The 14314-nt window shown below is 43.9% G+C and overlaps 1 protein-coding gene across 1 annotated transcript in view; it reads left to right on the forward strand.

Moving 5' to 3' along the window:
• Nucleotides 1-8297: 8297 nt before the first annotated feature.
• Nucleotides 8298-14314, forward strand: part of LOC130273804 (N-acetyllactosaminide beta-1,6-N-acetylglucosaminyl-transferase-like) — a 108181-nt gene continuing 102164 nt past the window's right edge. Inside the window, exon 1 of the mRNA XM_056521139.1 lies at nucleotides 8298-9398. Coding sequence (XP_056377114.1) covers nucleotides 8483-9398 — 916 coding nt within the window. The 5' untranslated portion in view covers nucleotides 8298-8482. The remainder of the gene's footprint in view (nucleotides 9399-14314) is intronic.

The raw sequence follows: 14314 nt of genomic DNA on the forward strand, positions 1-14314 counted from the left end.
AAAAAAACCACAAGTGACAGCATGCCCGGAAGAATTTTTTTGTAAAAGAACAGCTCCAGCTCCCACTGAGGAGGCATCAACCTCCAATAGGAAGGGTTTGGAAGGGTCAGGTGAGACCGGTCGACCTGCATAGCCTCCACGGCGGGAGGCACAGGAACAGATTGCAGGGGACCAGAGGAGAGAGGAGCCGAGGAGAAGAAACGCCTCGTGCGAACAGAGTCCATATCTTGGCGGAGCTCCTGACGCCTTTCGGAAAAACGCATGTCAATGCGAGTGGCTAGGTGAATAAGTTCATGTAGATTAGCAGGAATTTCTCGTGCGGCCAGAACATCTTTAATGTTGCTGGATAGGCCTTTTTTAAAGGTCGCGCAGAGGGCCTCATTATTCCAGGACAATTCTGAAGCAAGAGTACGGAATTGTACGGCATACTCGCCAACGGAAGAATTACCCTGGACCAGGTTCAACAGGGCAGTCTCAGCAGAAGAGGCTCGGGCAGGTTCCTCAAAGACACTTCGGACTTCCGAGAAGAAGGAGTGTACAGAGGCAGTGACAGGGTCATTGCGGTCCCAGAGCGGTGTGGCCCATGACAGGGCTTTTCCGGACAGAAGGCTGACTACGAAAGCCACCTTAGACCTTTCAGTGGGAAACAGGTCCGACATCATCTCCAGATGCAGGGAACATTGGGAAAGAAAGCCACGGCAAAACTTAGAGTCCCCATCAAATTTATCCGGCAAGGATAGGCGTAGCCCAGGAGCGGCCACTCGCTGCGGAGGAGGTGCAGGAGCTGGCGGAGGAGATGACTGCTGAAGCTGTGGTAGTAACTGTTGTAGCATAACGGTCAGTTGAGACAGCTGTTGGCCTTGTTGCGCTATCTGTTGTGACTGCTGGGCGACCACCGTGGTGAGGTCAGCGACAACTGGCAGAGGAACTTCAGCGGGATCCATGGCCGGATCTACTGTCACGATGCCGGCTGGCAGGTAGTGGATCCTCTGTGCCAGAGAGGGATTGGCGTGGACCGTGCTAGTGGATCGGTTCTAAGTCACTACTGGTTTTCACCAGAGCCCGCCGCAAAGCGGGATGGTCTTGCTGCGGCGGTAGTGACCAGGTCGTATCCACTAGCAACGGCTCAACCTCTCTGGCTGCTGAAGATAGGCGCGGTACAAGGGAGTAGACAGAAGCAAGGTCGGACGTAGCAGAAGGTCGGGGCAGGCAGCAAGGATCGTAGTCAGGGGCAACGGCAGGAGGTCTGGAACACAGGCTAGGAACATACAAGGAACGCTTTCACTGGCACAATGGCAACAAGATCCGGCAGGGAAGTGCAGGGGAAGTGAGGTGATATAGGGAAGTGCACAGGTGAAGACACTAATTGGAATCACTGCGCCAATCAGCGGCGCAGTGGCCCTTTAAATCGCAAAGACCCGGCGCGCGCGCGCCCTAGGGAGCGGGGCCGCGCGCGCCGGGACAGGACCGAGGGAGAGCGAGTCAGGTACGGGAGCCGGGGTGCGCATCGCGAGCGGGCGCTACCCGCATCGCGAATCGCATCCCGGCTGGCAGCAGAATCGCAGCGCCCCGGGTCAGTGGATCTGACCGGAGCGCTGCAGCGGAGAGAGTGTAGCGAGCGCTCCGGGGAGGAGCGGGGACCCGGAGCGCTCGGCGTAACAGGGGCTTTGTAAACACACGTGGCCTTCAATTTCGGACAAATTTTCTATTCAAAATCCCAATGGTGCTCCCTCTGTTCTGAGCATTGTAGTTTGCTAGCAGTGCACTTTACATCCACATATGGGGTATGTTCTTACTCAGAAAAAATGGGGTTACAAATTTTGGGGGGCTTTTTTACTATTTTTCCTTGTGAAAATTTAGGGTAACACCAGCATTTTAGTGAAAATCATTTTTCCATCCAACTTTAACGAAAATTCCACCTGTGGGGTGTTAAGGCTCACTATACCCCTTGTTATGTTCCGCGAGGGGTTTAGTTTCCAAAATGGGGTCACATGTGGGTATTTTTTTTTTGTGATTATGTCAGAACCGCTGTAAAATCAGCCACCCCTGTGCAAATCACCAATTTAGGCCTCAACTCTACATAGTGCGCTCTCACTTCCGAGCCTTGTTGTGTGCCCGCAGAGCATTTTACGCCCACATATGGGTTATTTCCCTACTCAGGAGAAATTGTGCTAAGGTACTTAACTACAACTCCCCCCCCCCCCCGATCTGCTATTGGTCGTCGCGTCTATACGACCAATAGCAGAGATAGGAGGGGTGGCACCCCTACCACCTCACTCCTATCCCTTCAGGGGGACCAGGGGTGTCTTGGAAAACTCCGATCCCCCTTATTTTCCGGGTCACCGGGTCACCATAGACCCGTATGATCCGGAATTGCGCAAATCGCAGGTGTGAATTCACCTGAGATTTGCCACCATTGCCGACATGGGAGGGTCTGATGACCCCCCTGGGCATTTGCGCGGAATGCCTGCTGATCGATATCAGCAGTCACCCCGGTCCGGTCCCCACCCAGCGCGCGGTGGGGACCGAAATTCCCACAAGTGTCCATGTACAGGGTGTCAGGACATACCCGTACACCCTGGGTCCTGAACAAGTTAACCCCTTTCCGACCCATGACATTCATCTACATTATGACCTAGAAGGTTTTCCCGACCTATGACATACATGTACGTCATGCAGATACTGGACGCTACTTGCGTCATCCCGCCGCACCCGGTAAGATGGTGGCTATCACGGATAGACAGCCATCTTGCCTCAGGACCTAGGGGGGGTTTGGTCCCCCCCCCCTCACAGCGATCGCGCCTATCAGCTAGTCAAATCTGACTAGCTGATGGCAGCGTTTCGCACAGAAAAATCCTGAGCAGCGCAATGTGTGTGTCCCGATCACGGGGACCGGGACACACACATTGCTCTGCTAGGAGACCCCAGTGTCCCTTACCTGCCCCCCCTTCCCCCGGTGTCCCTTACCAGTCCCGAGCTGCCGACGCTGTGCCCGCCAGCATGCTTTAGTTTCACTTTCCCTTTTTTTTTTTTTTTTACAAAGGAACTGTTTTGTTGTACAACAGCTCCCCCTAGTGTACTAAACCTGTTGTTGCATGTTTTGTGCTCTAGACAATAGGCGAGAGCTGTTGTACAGTAGTAAAAAAAAAAAGTAATAATAAAATAAATATATATATATATATATATATACACATATATACACACATACATATACACACGTATATATTCATATATATATATATATATATACCATATTTATCGGGGTATGCCACGCACCGGCCTTTAACACGCACCCTCATTTTACCAAGGATATTTGGGTAAAAAAATAAGTTTTTTACCCAAATATCCTTGGTAAAATGAGGGTGCGTGTGTGTGCATGCGTATACCCCGATACACCCCCAGGAAAGGTAGGGGGAGAGAGGCCGTCGCTGCCCGCTTCTCTCCCCCTGCCTTTCCTGGGGTTTAGAGCCCTGCTGCCACCGCTTCTCTCCCGCTGGCTATCTGCGCCGCTGCCTGTTCTCTCCCCCTGACTATCGGTGCCAGCGCCCCATTGCCTGCGCCGATAGCCAGGGGGAGAGAAGCGGCGCCGGCAATGCGGCAGCGGCGCCGATAGCCAGGGGGAGAGAAGGGGCAGCGGCACCCATTGCAGGCGCTGCTGCCCCGTTGCCTCCCCCATCCCCGGTTGTATAATTACCTGTTGCCGGGGTCGGGTCCGCGCTGCTTCAGGCCTCCGGTGTGCGTCCCATGCGTCGTTGCTATGCACTGCACGGCGCGGCGCAATGACAATTGACGTCATTGCCTCTTGCAGCGCATAGCAACGACGCAGGGGACGCACACCGGAGGCCTGAAGCAGCGCGGACCCGACCCCGGCAACAGGTAATTATACAACCGGGGATTGGGGAGGCAACGGGGCAGCGGCACCCATGGGTGCCGGCGCCCCATTGCCGCTGCCCCTTCTCTCCCCCTGTCTGTCGGCGCCGCTGCCCCATTGCCGGTGCCGCAGGGGGAGAGAATGGGCAGCGGCACCGATAGCCAGGGGGAGAGAAGGTCCGGCAGCAGGGCTCTAGACCCCAGGACAGGCAGGGGCAGAGAAGCCGGCACCCGCTTTAAATCATTGAACTGCAGCGGCTTATCGGCGTATAACACGCAGGTTGACTTTAGGCTAAAAATTTTTGCATAAAAAGTGTGTGTTATACGCCGATAAATACGGTATATATATATATATATATATATATATATATATATATATATATATGTGTATATATGCATGTATATATAACCAAAGAATAAGTTGGCCAGCACTATTAATTCCAAACTATTGTAAATACCTGGCTTGCAGGTGCAGGCTGCTGGGCTAAATATACAGCAACAGGAGAATACAGCAGCACACTGCTAGCACAAAGATATAGATGAAACATGAGTATATAGATAAAACATGAGTATATAGATAGAACATGAAAAGCTATACAGCTGTAATGCAATAAATGAAGATATGAAACTATGAAATTATGAGGTACTTAGCTTGCAAATTTGGCGCCAAATAGCTTGGACCATCCCACCACGGTAAGGTGACTTCATTCTGGGACGGACCCTACACTATGAATATGCCTCTGTGTGAACAGTACAGCAGGCATTGCAAGGTCTGAAACATCCAAGGCACCTAATATACACCTAATAGAGGTGGGTGGGGTGCAGGAGCTGCATAGCTTTTCATGTTCTATCTATATACTCATGTTTTATCTATATACTCATGTTTCATCTATATCTTTGTGCTAGCAGTTAAAGATGAGCGAACTTACAGTAAATTTGATTCGTCACGAACTTCTCGGCTCGGCAGTTGATTACTTATCCTGCGTAAATTAGTTCAGCCTTCAGGTGCTCCGGTGGGCTTGAAAAGGTGGATACATTCCTAGGAAAGAGTCTCCTAGGACTGTATCCACCTTTTCCAGCGCACCGGAGCACCTGAAAGCTGAACTAATTTATGCAGGAAAAGTCATCAACTGCCGAGGCGAGAAGTTTGTGACGAATCCAATTTACTGTAAGTTCGCTCATCACTACTAGCAGTGTGCTGCGGTATTCTCCTGTTGCTGTATATTTATCCCAGCAGCCTGCACCTGCAAGCCAGGTTTTTTAAATAGTTTGGAATTAATAGTGCTGGCCGACTTATTCTTTGGTTGTATTACACATACGGGGGAGTGGCTACCTCCATGTTGGATCCTGCACCCCACCCACCTCTATTAGGTGTATATTAGGTGCCTTGGATGTTTCAGACCTTGCAATGCCTGCTGTACTGTTCACACAGAGACATATTCATAGTGTAGGGTCCGTCCCAGAATGAGGTCACCTTACTGTGGTGGGACGGTCCACGCTATTTGGCACCAAATTTGCAAGCTAAGTACCTCATAATTTCATAGTTTCATATCTTCATTTATTGCATTACAGATGTATAGCTTTTCATGTTCTATCTATATACTCAAGTTTTATCTATATACTCATGTTTCATCTATAACTTTGTGCTAGCAGTGTGCTGCTGTATTCTCCTGTTGCTGTACATGTGTATATATACATATTTATATATATGTGTGTGTGTTTATATATATACATATATATCTCTCTATATATATATATATATATATATATATATATAACTCAATGTGTGTGTGTGTGTGTATGTTCCACAAAAACTTCCAAACGGCAAAAGATATTAACATGAAACTTGGCACACATGTTACTTATATGTCAGCAACAAACATAGGATAGGTGATTTAACCCTTACTCACCCCCATTTGCCAGGGGCGGGGCTTATGTTTAAAGTCCCATACAAGTCAATGGAAATATATGTTACTGCATAACTTCCAAAGGGCTGGAGATATTTCGATAATACTTGGTCACATGTTACTTATATGTCCACTTAAAATATAAGATAGTTAATTTAACCCTTAACCACCCCCATTTGTGAGGGTTGGGGTCTTTGTTTAAAGTCCCATGAAAAGCAATGGGAAATGTATGTTCTCACATAACTTCTGTACGGCTGGAGATATTTCAATACCTGGTGCACATATTATGGGTCGGGATAGGAGGTCGAGTTAGGAGGTCGGGATGTGAGGATGGGATTTGAGGACGGGATAGGAGGTCGAGATAGGAGGTCGGCATAGGAGGTCAGGATAGGAGGTCGGGATAGGAGGTTGAGATAGGAGGTTGAGATAGGAGGTTGGGATAGGAGGTTGAGTTAGGAGGTCGGGATAGGAGGATGAGATAGGTGGACGGGATAGGAGGACGAGATAGGAGGTCGAGATAGGAGGTTGAGTTAGGAGGTCGGGATAAGAGGACAGGATAAGAGGACGGGATAGGAGGTCGGGATAGGAGGTCGGGATAGGAGGTCGGGATAGGAGGTCGGGATAGGAGGTCGGGATAGGAGGTCAAGAAAGGAGGTTGGGATAGGAGGTCGAGTTAGGAGGTCAGGATATGAGGACAGGATAGGAGGTAGAGATAGGAGGAACGGGATAGAAGGTCGGGATAGGAGGATGGGATAAGAGGTCGAGTAAGGAGGTCAGGATATGAGGACAGGATAGGAGGTGGAGATAGGAGGAACGGGATAGGAGGTCGGGATATGAGGACGGGATAGGAGGTGGAGATAGGAGGACGGGATAGGAGGACGGGATAGGAGGTCGGGATAGGAGGTCGAGATAGGAGGACGGGATAGGAGGTTGGGATAGGAGGTCGAGATAGGAGGAGGGGATAGGAGGTCGGGATAGGAGGTCGGGATAGGAGGAGGGGATAGGAGGATGGGATAAGAGGTTGAGTTAGGAGGTCAGGATATGAGGTGGAGATAGGAGGTAGAGATAGGAGGACGGGATAGAAGGACGGGATAGGAGGTCGGGATATGAGGACGGGATAGGAGGTCCAGATAAGAGGACGGGATAGGAGGTCAGGACAGGAGGTCAGGGTATGAGGACTGGATATGGGGTTGGGATATGACAACAATATATGGGGATGGGATGTGAAGTCAAAAGCTTCCTCCTCTGTTGATTTTCCTCCCCAACAAGGATGAGGAAGGAAAAACCGGGCAATGCCGGGTACTCAGCTACTATATATATATTATAAATATGTATGTATATATATATATATATATATATATATATATATTCAAAATTTTATTGTTCCCCCCCAAAAATGTGATTTAAAACTTTTGTAGAAAATTTGAAGAAATGCTGATAATAATACAAGCCTTCTAATGTCGTAAAACAGTAAAAGAATGTTTAACAAATGATGCCAGCATAAAGTAGACATGTTGTGGATGTGAATTAATAACTAAATTTATTTGGCATGACTATTTCTCTTACAAGAAGAGAGTTTCAAACATAGAGAAATTAAAATATTTCCAATTTTTCACAATATTTTAGAGTTTTTCACAAAAATCGTTTCATGTATCAACAAAAATTTACCGCTAATACCGTAAAGTACAATATGTCTCGAAAAAAAAAATCTCTGAATCACTTTGCCAGGTAAAAGCAGTTCAAAGTTATTACCACTGAAAGAGACACATGTCAGATTTGAAAAAAACGGACTGGGTCATGAAGGCCGAACTAGCTGAGTCATGAAGGGGTTAAACGGGTTCTCCGATGGAAAACTTTTTTTTTTTTTTTTAAATCAACTGGTGCCAGAAAGTTAAACAGATTTGTAAATTACTTCTATTAAAAAATCGTAATCCTTTCAGTACTTATTAGCTGCTGAATACTACAGATAAAATTATTTTCTTTTTGGAATACAGTGCTCTCTCACCTGCATGTTAAGCTTCATGCTGTGGAATTTCCCACAGAAATTCCAAAGCAGAATTCCATAGTGTGAACCCGGCCTGACTGTCCTTATCTGTGCCATTTCTGCAGTCAGATGGGAACTGAAGAAGACAGAGTAAAAAGGATCACAGAGCCATCCTGAAGACTGAACCCCAATATAAAAATTGGTTTGAAATAGTAAAAGCAAATAATTTAGAAAAAAATAATAATTATTCTATTTGTAGATTTAAATTCTTGTAGACCAGACCCCAGTTACCCAATTGCTGCAAAGTGTCTGCAAGCATAATTGGTTGTTAATCTGATGTTACTGTATTTCTAAACCCAGAGCAGATCTAGTAGCAGTGTGTGCTGGGGAAACATATGCAGGGAAAGGACAGATTCCAGTCAGTGACATGCTGCTGGGTGCCAGAGCCTTAACCAATGAGCGCACTCACTGTTTTCATATGCAAATGTTTAAAGTGAACAGAAGGTCATCACAGCCTCATGCAGCTTTTAGAAAATCATATGAAGAAAGGGAGAGAACGTAGACTGGTGCTGCTCCACACCGAACAGAGATGACACAAACACATTACCAGAGAAAAGGCTTCCACAAACAAAAGACAATGCCCCATTCAGCGATCCCGGAGTGTGCGGTAGATGAAAGGCACATTTAGATGGAGGTATAAGATTTATCTTCTTATTTAATAATGACTTCTTGGATGCGATGCATATTTCCTATTCCTGTATTAAGTGTAACCCTGCTGTTGTTATATTATAACAACAGCCTCATCAAGTGGAAAGCTTTCCATAGGTTTAACGCAACTGAAGAAAGAATCATTTTACTGGAAGCTTGTGATGCTCTTATGAATGGACGAAAATCTCTATTTGTACCTACAGCGACTAACGCCTATGAAAAGTATAACTGTCAGGATTATGTAAAGCACAGTCATTACATCACAGCTCCCCTTTCAGAAGAAGAGGCAGATTTTTCTCTTGCTTACATGATGACAGTGCACAAGGAATTTGATACCTTTGAGAGATTGTTCAGAGCCATCTACATGCCCCAAAATATTTACTGCATCCATGTGGATGAGAAGGCAAGTGCAGATTACTTTCAGGCAGTAGAGGATTTAGTAAATTGCTTTCCTAATGCTTTTCTGGCCTCGAAAATGGAGCCTGTGGTTTACGCTGGAATATCAAGACTACAGGCTGATCTGAACTGCATGAAAGATCTGCTGAGATCAGAGGTGCAGTGGAAGTATGTGATCAATACGTGTGGACAGGATTTCCCTTTAAAGACAAACAGGGAGATTATGCAACATTTAAAAAAATTTAATGGAAAAAATATCACTCCGGGGGTCCTTCCTCCAGATCATGCCATCCCCCGCACCAAATATGTCCATCGTGAGGATATAGTACATTCTTATGTGCTGAGGACCAACATTTTAAAGCCCCCTCCTCCTCACAATATCACCATATTCTTTGGGTCTGCATATGTTGCCTTAACAAGGGAGTTTACTAAATTTATTCTTGAAGATCAGAGAGCCTTGGATCTACTAAAATGGTCTAAGGACACCTATAGTCCAGATGAACATTACTGGGTGACACTGAACAGAATACCAGGTATGTACAGTAGTTTCATGTCAAGACTGGTTAGATGTAGTTGTTTTGCTTTGTGTTACAGGAATATACACAAAATAACATTCTTTTAGAAAATACTTATGTTGTATACTATATAATATTACTAATAAGAATGTAGCTACTGGCTACCATTGTTTTGCCTAAAATACTAGGCTTCTCTTAAAGATATGAAGTCTATGACTTCTGATAGTAGGGCAGCATTCCTCTATTACACCTGTTTTATTTAGCTTTTTATTGTTTCGATTTTCCCCGTTACAGTAAATCTGTCTTGCAAAATAGTGTATGCTTTCAGTTATATACACAGCTAAGACAATGGAAAGTCTATACTCAGGTCTCATCCAGTTCAATAGTGTTACATGGCTTATTTTAAATAATATAGGATTGTTCAAAAATACAAAAAGCTGACATTGGGCTGTACTGTCACTTTAAAGTAGATGAAACAGTCTGTACAGACCAGCCATAAGTCTAAAAAAAACATGATGTCTATTATTTACACAATGTTTCTGTAAAATTACATGAAATGTGTTATTTAGTACGCTTTATTTAGTTTGATTGATATGCAAGGAACAGGGGTCCTTAGCAGTCAAATATTTACAAGTTTACATATTTGATTCCGCATTTATAAAGATATTCCTTTATGGTTGGAAATGTAACTGTATAAATGTGTTATTAGTATATAAAACTGGTAATAGCAAACTTCAGTGTCGCTCACTACACCGATCTAATCCGCCACACCTGCGCACGGACATGCCGGTCCCGCCCTCGGCCCAAGGTAATGTAGAAGAAAGGTATTGTCCAGCGCAAGGCTTGCGGATAAAACCTTGTTCTTTATTGGAAAATTCACAGAGATCACTCGACAGAGGACAATGTCCTCTGTCGAGTGATCTCTGTGAATTTTCCAATAAAGAACAAGCTTTTATCCGCAAGCCTTGCGCTGGACAATACCTTTCTTCTATATAAAACTGGTGTTATATAAACACATGGTAAAGTTAAATAGGGTGCTGGTCACTAGAACTACACCCCAATGGCCATAGGCACGTTGTCAAAGAGGCAACAACACCTCGATATACACTCAAAATAACCAATACAATATAGAAACCAAGTCACACCTCCATTGTGTGTCAGTAAAGTGCCCTTAGGCTAAATCTCCTCTTAGTTTTTTTTCTGGCAGTTTTTGGATATCTGCCACTGCAGTTTTTGAGCCAAAGCCAGAAGTGTATTCAAAAGGAATAAGACATATAAAGGAAGGACTTATACTTCTCCTCCCTTATGGATCCACTTCTGACTTTGGCTCAAAAACTGCAGTGGCAGATATCCAAAAACTGCCAGAAAAAAACCCAAGTGAAAACTTAGCCTTAGTGATCCTTTGAAAAAATAAAATCAGAAGTTATGCACTTTTTATAAGACACGATTTTCCATCACTGTGAGAACTATTATAAAGAACTTACATTGACTATAATGTAAATATTATTTATGACAGTTTTTGTGCAAGACAAAAGTTGCAAAAGCCTGCATGTGTGAAAAGTCAAACTTTCAGCAAATAAATACCATAGGGCGAGTACGTTATGTAGATAGAGAAGATATATAGAGGAGATAAAGATGAGATAGAGAGAAATGAGCTAGAGAGGGGAGATATATCATATAACCAATAAAGCATAAGAAGCGAGCAAAGCTATAGTGTCGAGTCAACCCCTTCTGCTGCCTGAAGAATTTACCAGGCTACCCATGGCATCTTCTCCCCGCTTTATCAGCCTTGAATGAAAGATCACTCTCTCTGTTTCGGTATAGGGATAGATTTATCAATCATGGCCAGCCGGGCATACAAAAGGACCAATCTGAAAAGGACCAGCCTGATGACTCGTGGCATCAGGCAGGCAGCACCACTGAAATTTAGGATGAGAGCCAAAACCAGAAAATTATAGGGGAAGATTTATCAAAACCCGTCCAGAGGAAAAGTTGCCTAGTTGCCCATAGCAACCAATCAGATCGCTTCTTTCATTTTGCAGAGGCCTTGTTAAAAATGAAAGAAGCAATCTGATTGGTTGCTATGGGCAACTGGGACACTTTTCCTCTGCTCAGGTTTTGATAAATCTCCGCCATGGTCTACTTCCAGTGTAATTATTTCATATGATTAAAGAATATGGGGGAGATTAATCAAAACCTGTGCAGAGGAAAACGTGTCCAGTTGCCCATAGCAACCAATCAGATCGCTTCTTTCATTTTTCACAGGCCTTTTTAAAAATGAAAGAAGTGAGCTGATTGGTTGCTATGGGCAACTGGGCAAGTTATCCTCTGCACAGGTTTTGATAAATCTCCCCCATTGTTTTTAGGATCTTGCATCAGTTTTGGCTAAAAACTGCACCAAAGTCCACAATATGAATGAGCTCTAAATAACAGGTTTGTCACAGCAAAAATAATTCTCAACATACAAAAATCTCCTGGGTTGTAGCTCAAAAACATTTACTTTCAACTGGGTACCAAAGCTGAGCAGCGGACTTTATGACTGATCTGTTAAGTGCACTTTCTATTGGAATACAATGTAGGGCCAAACTGGGACCTAAAAGCAGTCCTTGCAGACAAAGCCCACCAGCATACATTCAATATCACCCCTTCCCCCCACAGACACACACCACTTCCTAAATACATAAACCGCACTTTCATCAGAAGAAGGAAATTAAATGCTGAACATAAAAACCTATATGATAAAAAAAATAAAAGTGCAAACTCTTTTGGTGGGGGACAAGTGTAGGACAATGTCCTAAACTTTAAAGTGGACCTGTCAGCAGGTTATAAGGATGTAAAGTAAGGGCATGGCTATAATGGACTTTTTACCATGAATCTGTCCATATCTCTCATTAGTTAATGCCCCCTCTCCAGAGTCCTTTTGGTGTATTCCTTCAGGGATATCAACCCTGGTGCAAAGTTTTTCATCCTCAGCAAAAAAGACATACGTTACCATCAAGCCCTTCTACAATATCACTGATAAAGATATTAAACAAAATCGGTCTCAGTACAGATGACGTACCCCACTGGTAACAAGCATGTAACCCCAGGTATGATTTTAATTGTATTGACCCACAGAATTAAGAGAACTTGTCAATTTTACCATAAAGTGCACCACGTATAATTGAAACCCTCCAAAAATTGCACAATACACCATTAATATATGTCTATGGAAAAACATTTACCACAGCATACAATCGTGGTACAGAAAAGTTGTGCATGTAGAACTTTTCTATCTCACAAAAAACGCATAGTGGATAAAAAAAAGGTCCGGACTGACATAACTTTGGCAACTTTTACATAAAAGAAGTTTATTATGTGAGCTGTGATTGGTTACTGTGGAAAAATCCCTTAATTTTTTCTTTCACACAGTTTGATATATCTTGTCCTATGGGTATAGCGCAAGCATAGATTTAGGTACTGTTTAAAGGGAAACTACTTCTATAAAAAAATCTTAAGCCTTTCAGTACTTATCAACTGCATTATACTACAGAGTTATGTGGACCTTTCCAGTCTGACCACAGTGCTCTCTTCTGACACCTCTGTCCGTGTCAGGAACTGTCCAGAGCATGAGAGATTTGCTTCTACTCTGGGCAGTTCCTGACACCGACAGAGTTGTCAGCAGAGAGCACTGTGGTCAGACTGGAAAGAACTACACAACTTCCTCTGGAGCATACACCAGCTGATATGTACTGGAAGGCTTAATATTTTTAAATTTTTACAAATCTGTTTAACTTTCTTGCATCAGTTGATTTGAAAACATTTGTTTTTCACCGGAGTACCCCTTTAAATATATCTCCTGGCATACTACTTGTGGTACAGAAGTGTGTGAACCAGTCTTAAGGTACCACTGTAAACTGTAGAAAGTCCTGCAAGAAGATTGAAAACTACAGATTGCTCCTCACATAGCTCTATCTATGAAAAATGAAAAAAGTTAATGCCCTGAGAATGTTATGGGGCAATAAAAATTTGGGGAAAAAACAAAAAATTTACTTTTGCAAAAGCTTAAAAAAACATTAAAATTTTTTTTACATTTTGCCTCATGTAGAAGGCTTTAAAGGGGTCCTCCGGCACTAAGACATCTTATCTCCTATCCATAGGCTTGCATTGAGGGGGCGGAGCGTGATGTCACACGGGGGCAGGGCCGTGATGTCACAATGCTCGGCCCCAGTGATCACCAGTAATCAGACCCGGAGCGAACGTGCTCTGGGGACTGATTGTAAAGGGGGGCTGAGTGCAAGATCATGGGGGTCCCCAGTGGTGGAACCCTCGCGACCAGGCATCTTATCCCCTATCCTTTGGACGGGGATAAGATGTCTTAGCGCTGGAGAACCCCTTTATCAAAGAAAAAATAAAGAATTGCTGCTTTTTGTTTATCTTGCCTCAGAAAAAGTCTGATCAAAAGTCTATGTATTTCAAAAGGGTAGCACTAAAAACTAAACCTTGTCCTGCAAAAACAAAAGAAAAATCTCTGTACGGCCATAAACGAGCTAACCTAAAAAAAAAAAAAAAGTACGGTTAGTTATGCTATATGGCAAATGGTGCCAAATTAAAAAGTAAATAAAAATAATAGAATTACTGCTTCTTTTCATGACTGCCAAAACAAGTTAATAAAAGATAATTAATAATTTATACGTGAATTGAAAATTATAACTTGTCTTGCAAAAAAACAATCCCTCATATTACATAAGTAAAAACTAATTCAGTTAGTGCAGCAAGCAAAATGTAAAAAAAAAACAGCTGCATTCTAAAGTTCAAAGTAGGTTGTATGCTTTTGGGGATAAAAGGGTTTTCCACAATAAGGGTAGGGACACGTGCCATATTTTGTAGTGCATTTGCTGTTCCATATTTTCCTACCCATTGAAGTCAATGGATCGCAAAATCAGCAGCGAATT

This window comes from Hyla sarda, chromosome 5 (assembly GCF_029499605.1).
Source record: "Hyla sarda isolate aHylSar1 chromosome 5, aHylSar1.hap1, whole genome shotgun sequence".
Classification (NCBI taxonomy): domain Eukaryota; kingdom Metazoa; phylum Chordata; class Amphibia; order Anura; family Hylidae; genus Hyla; species Hyla sarda.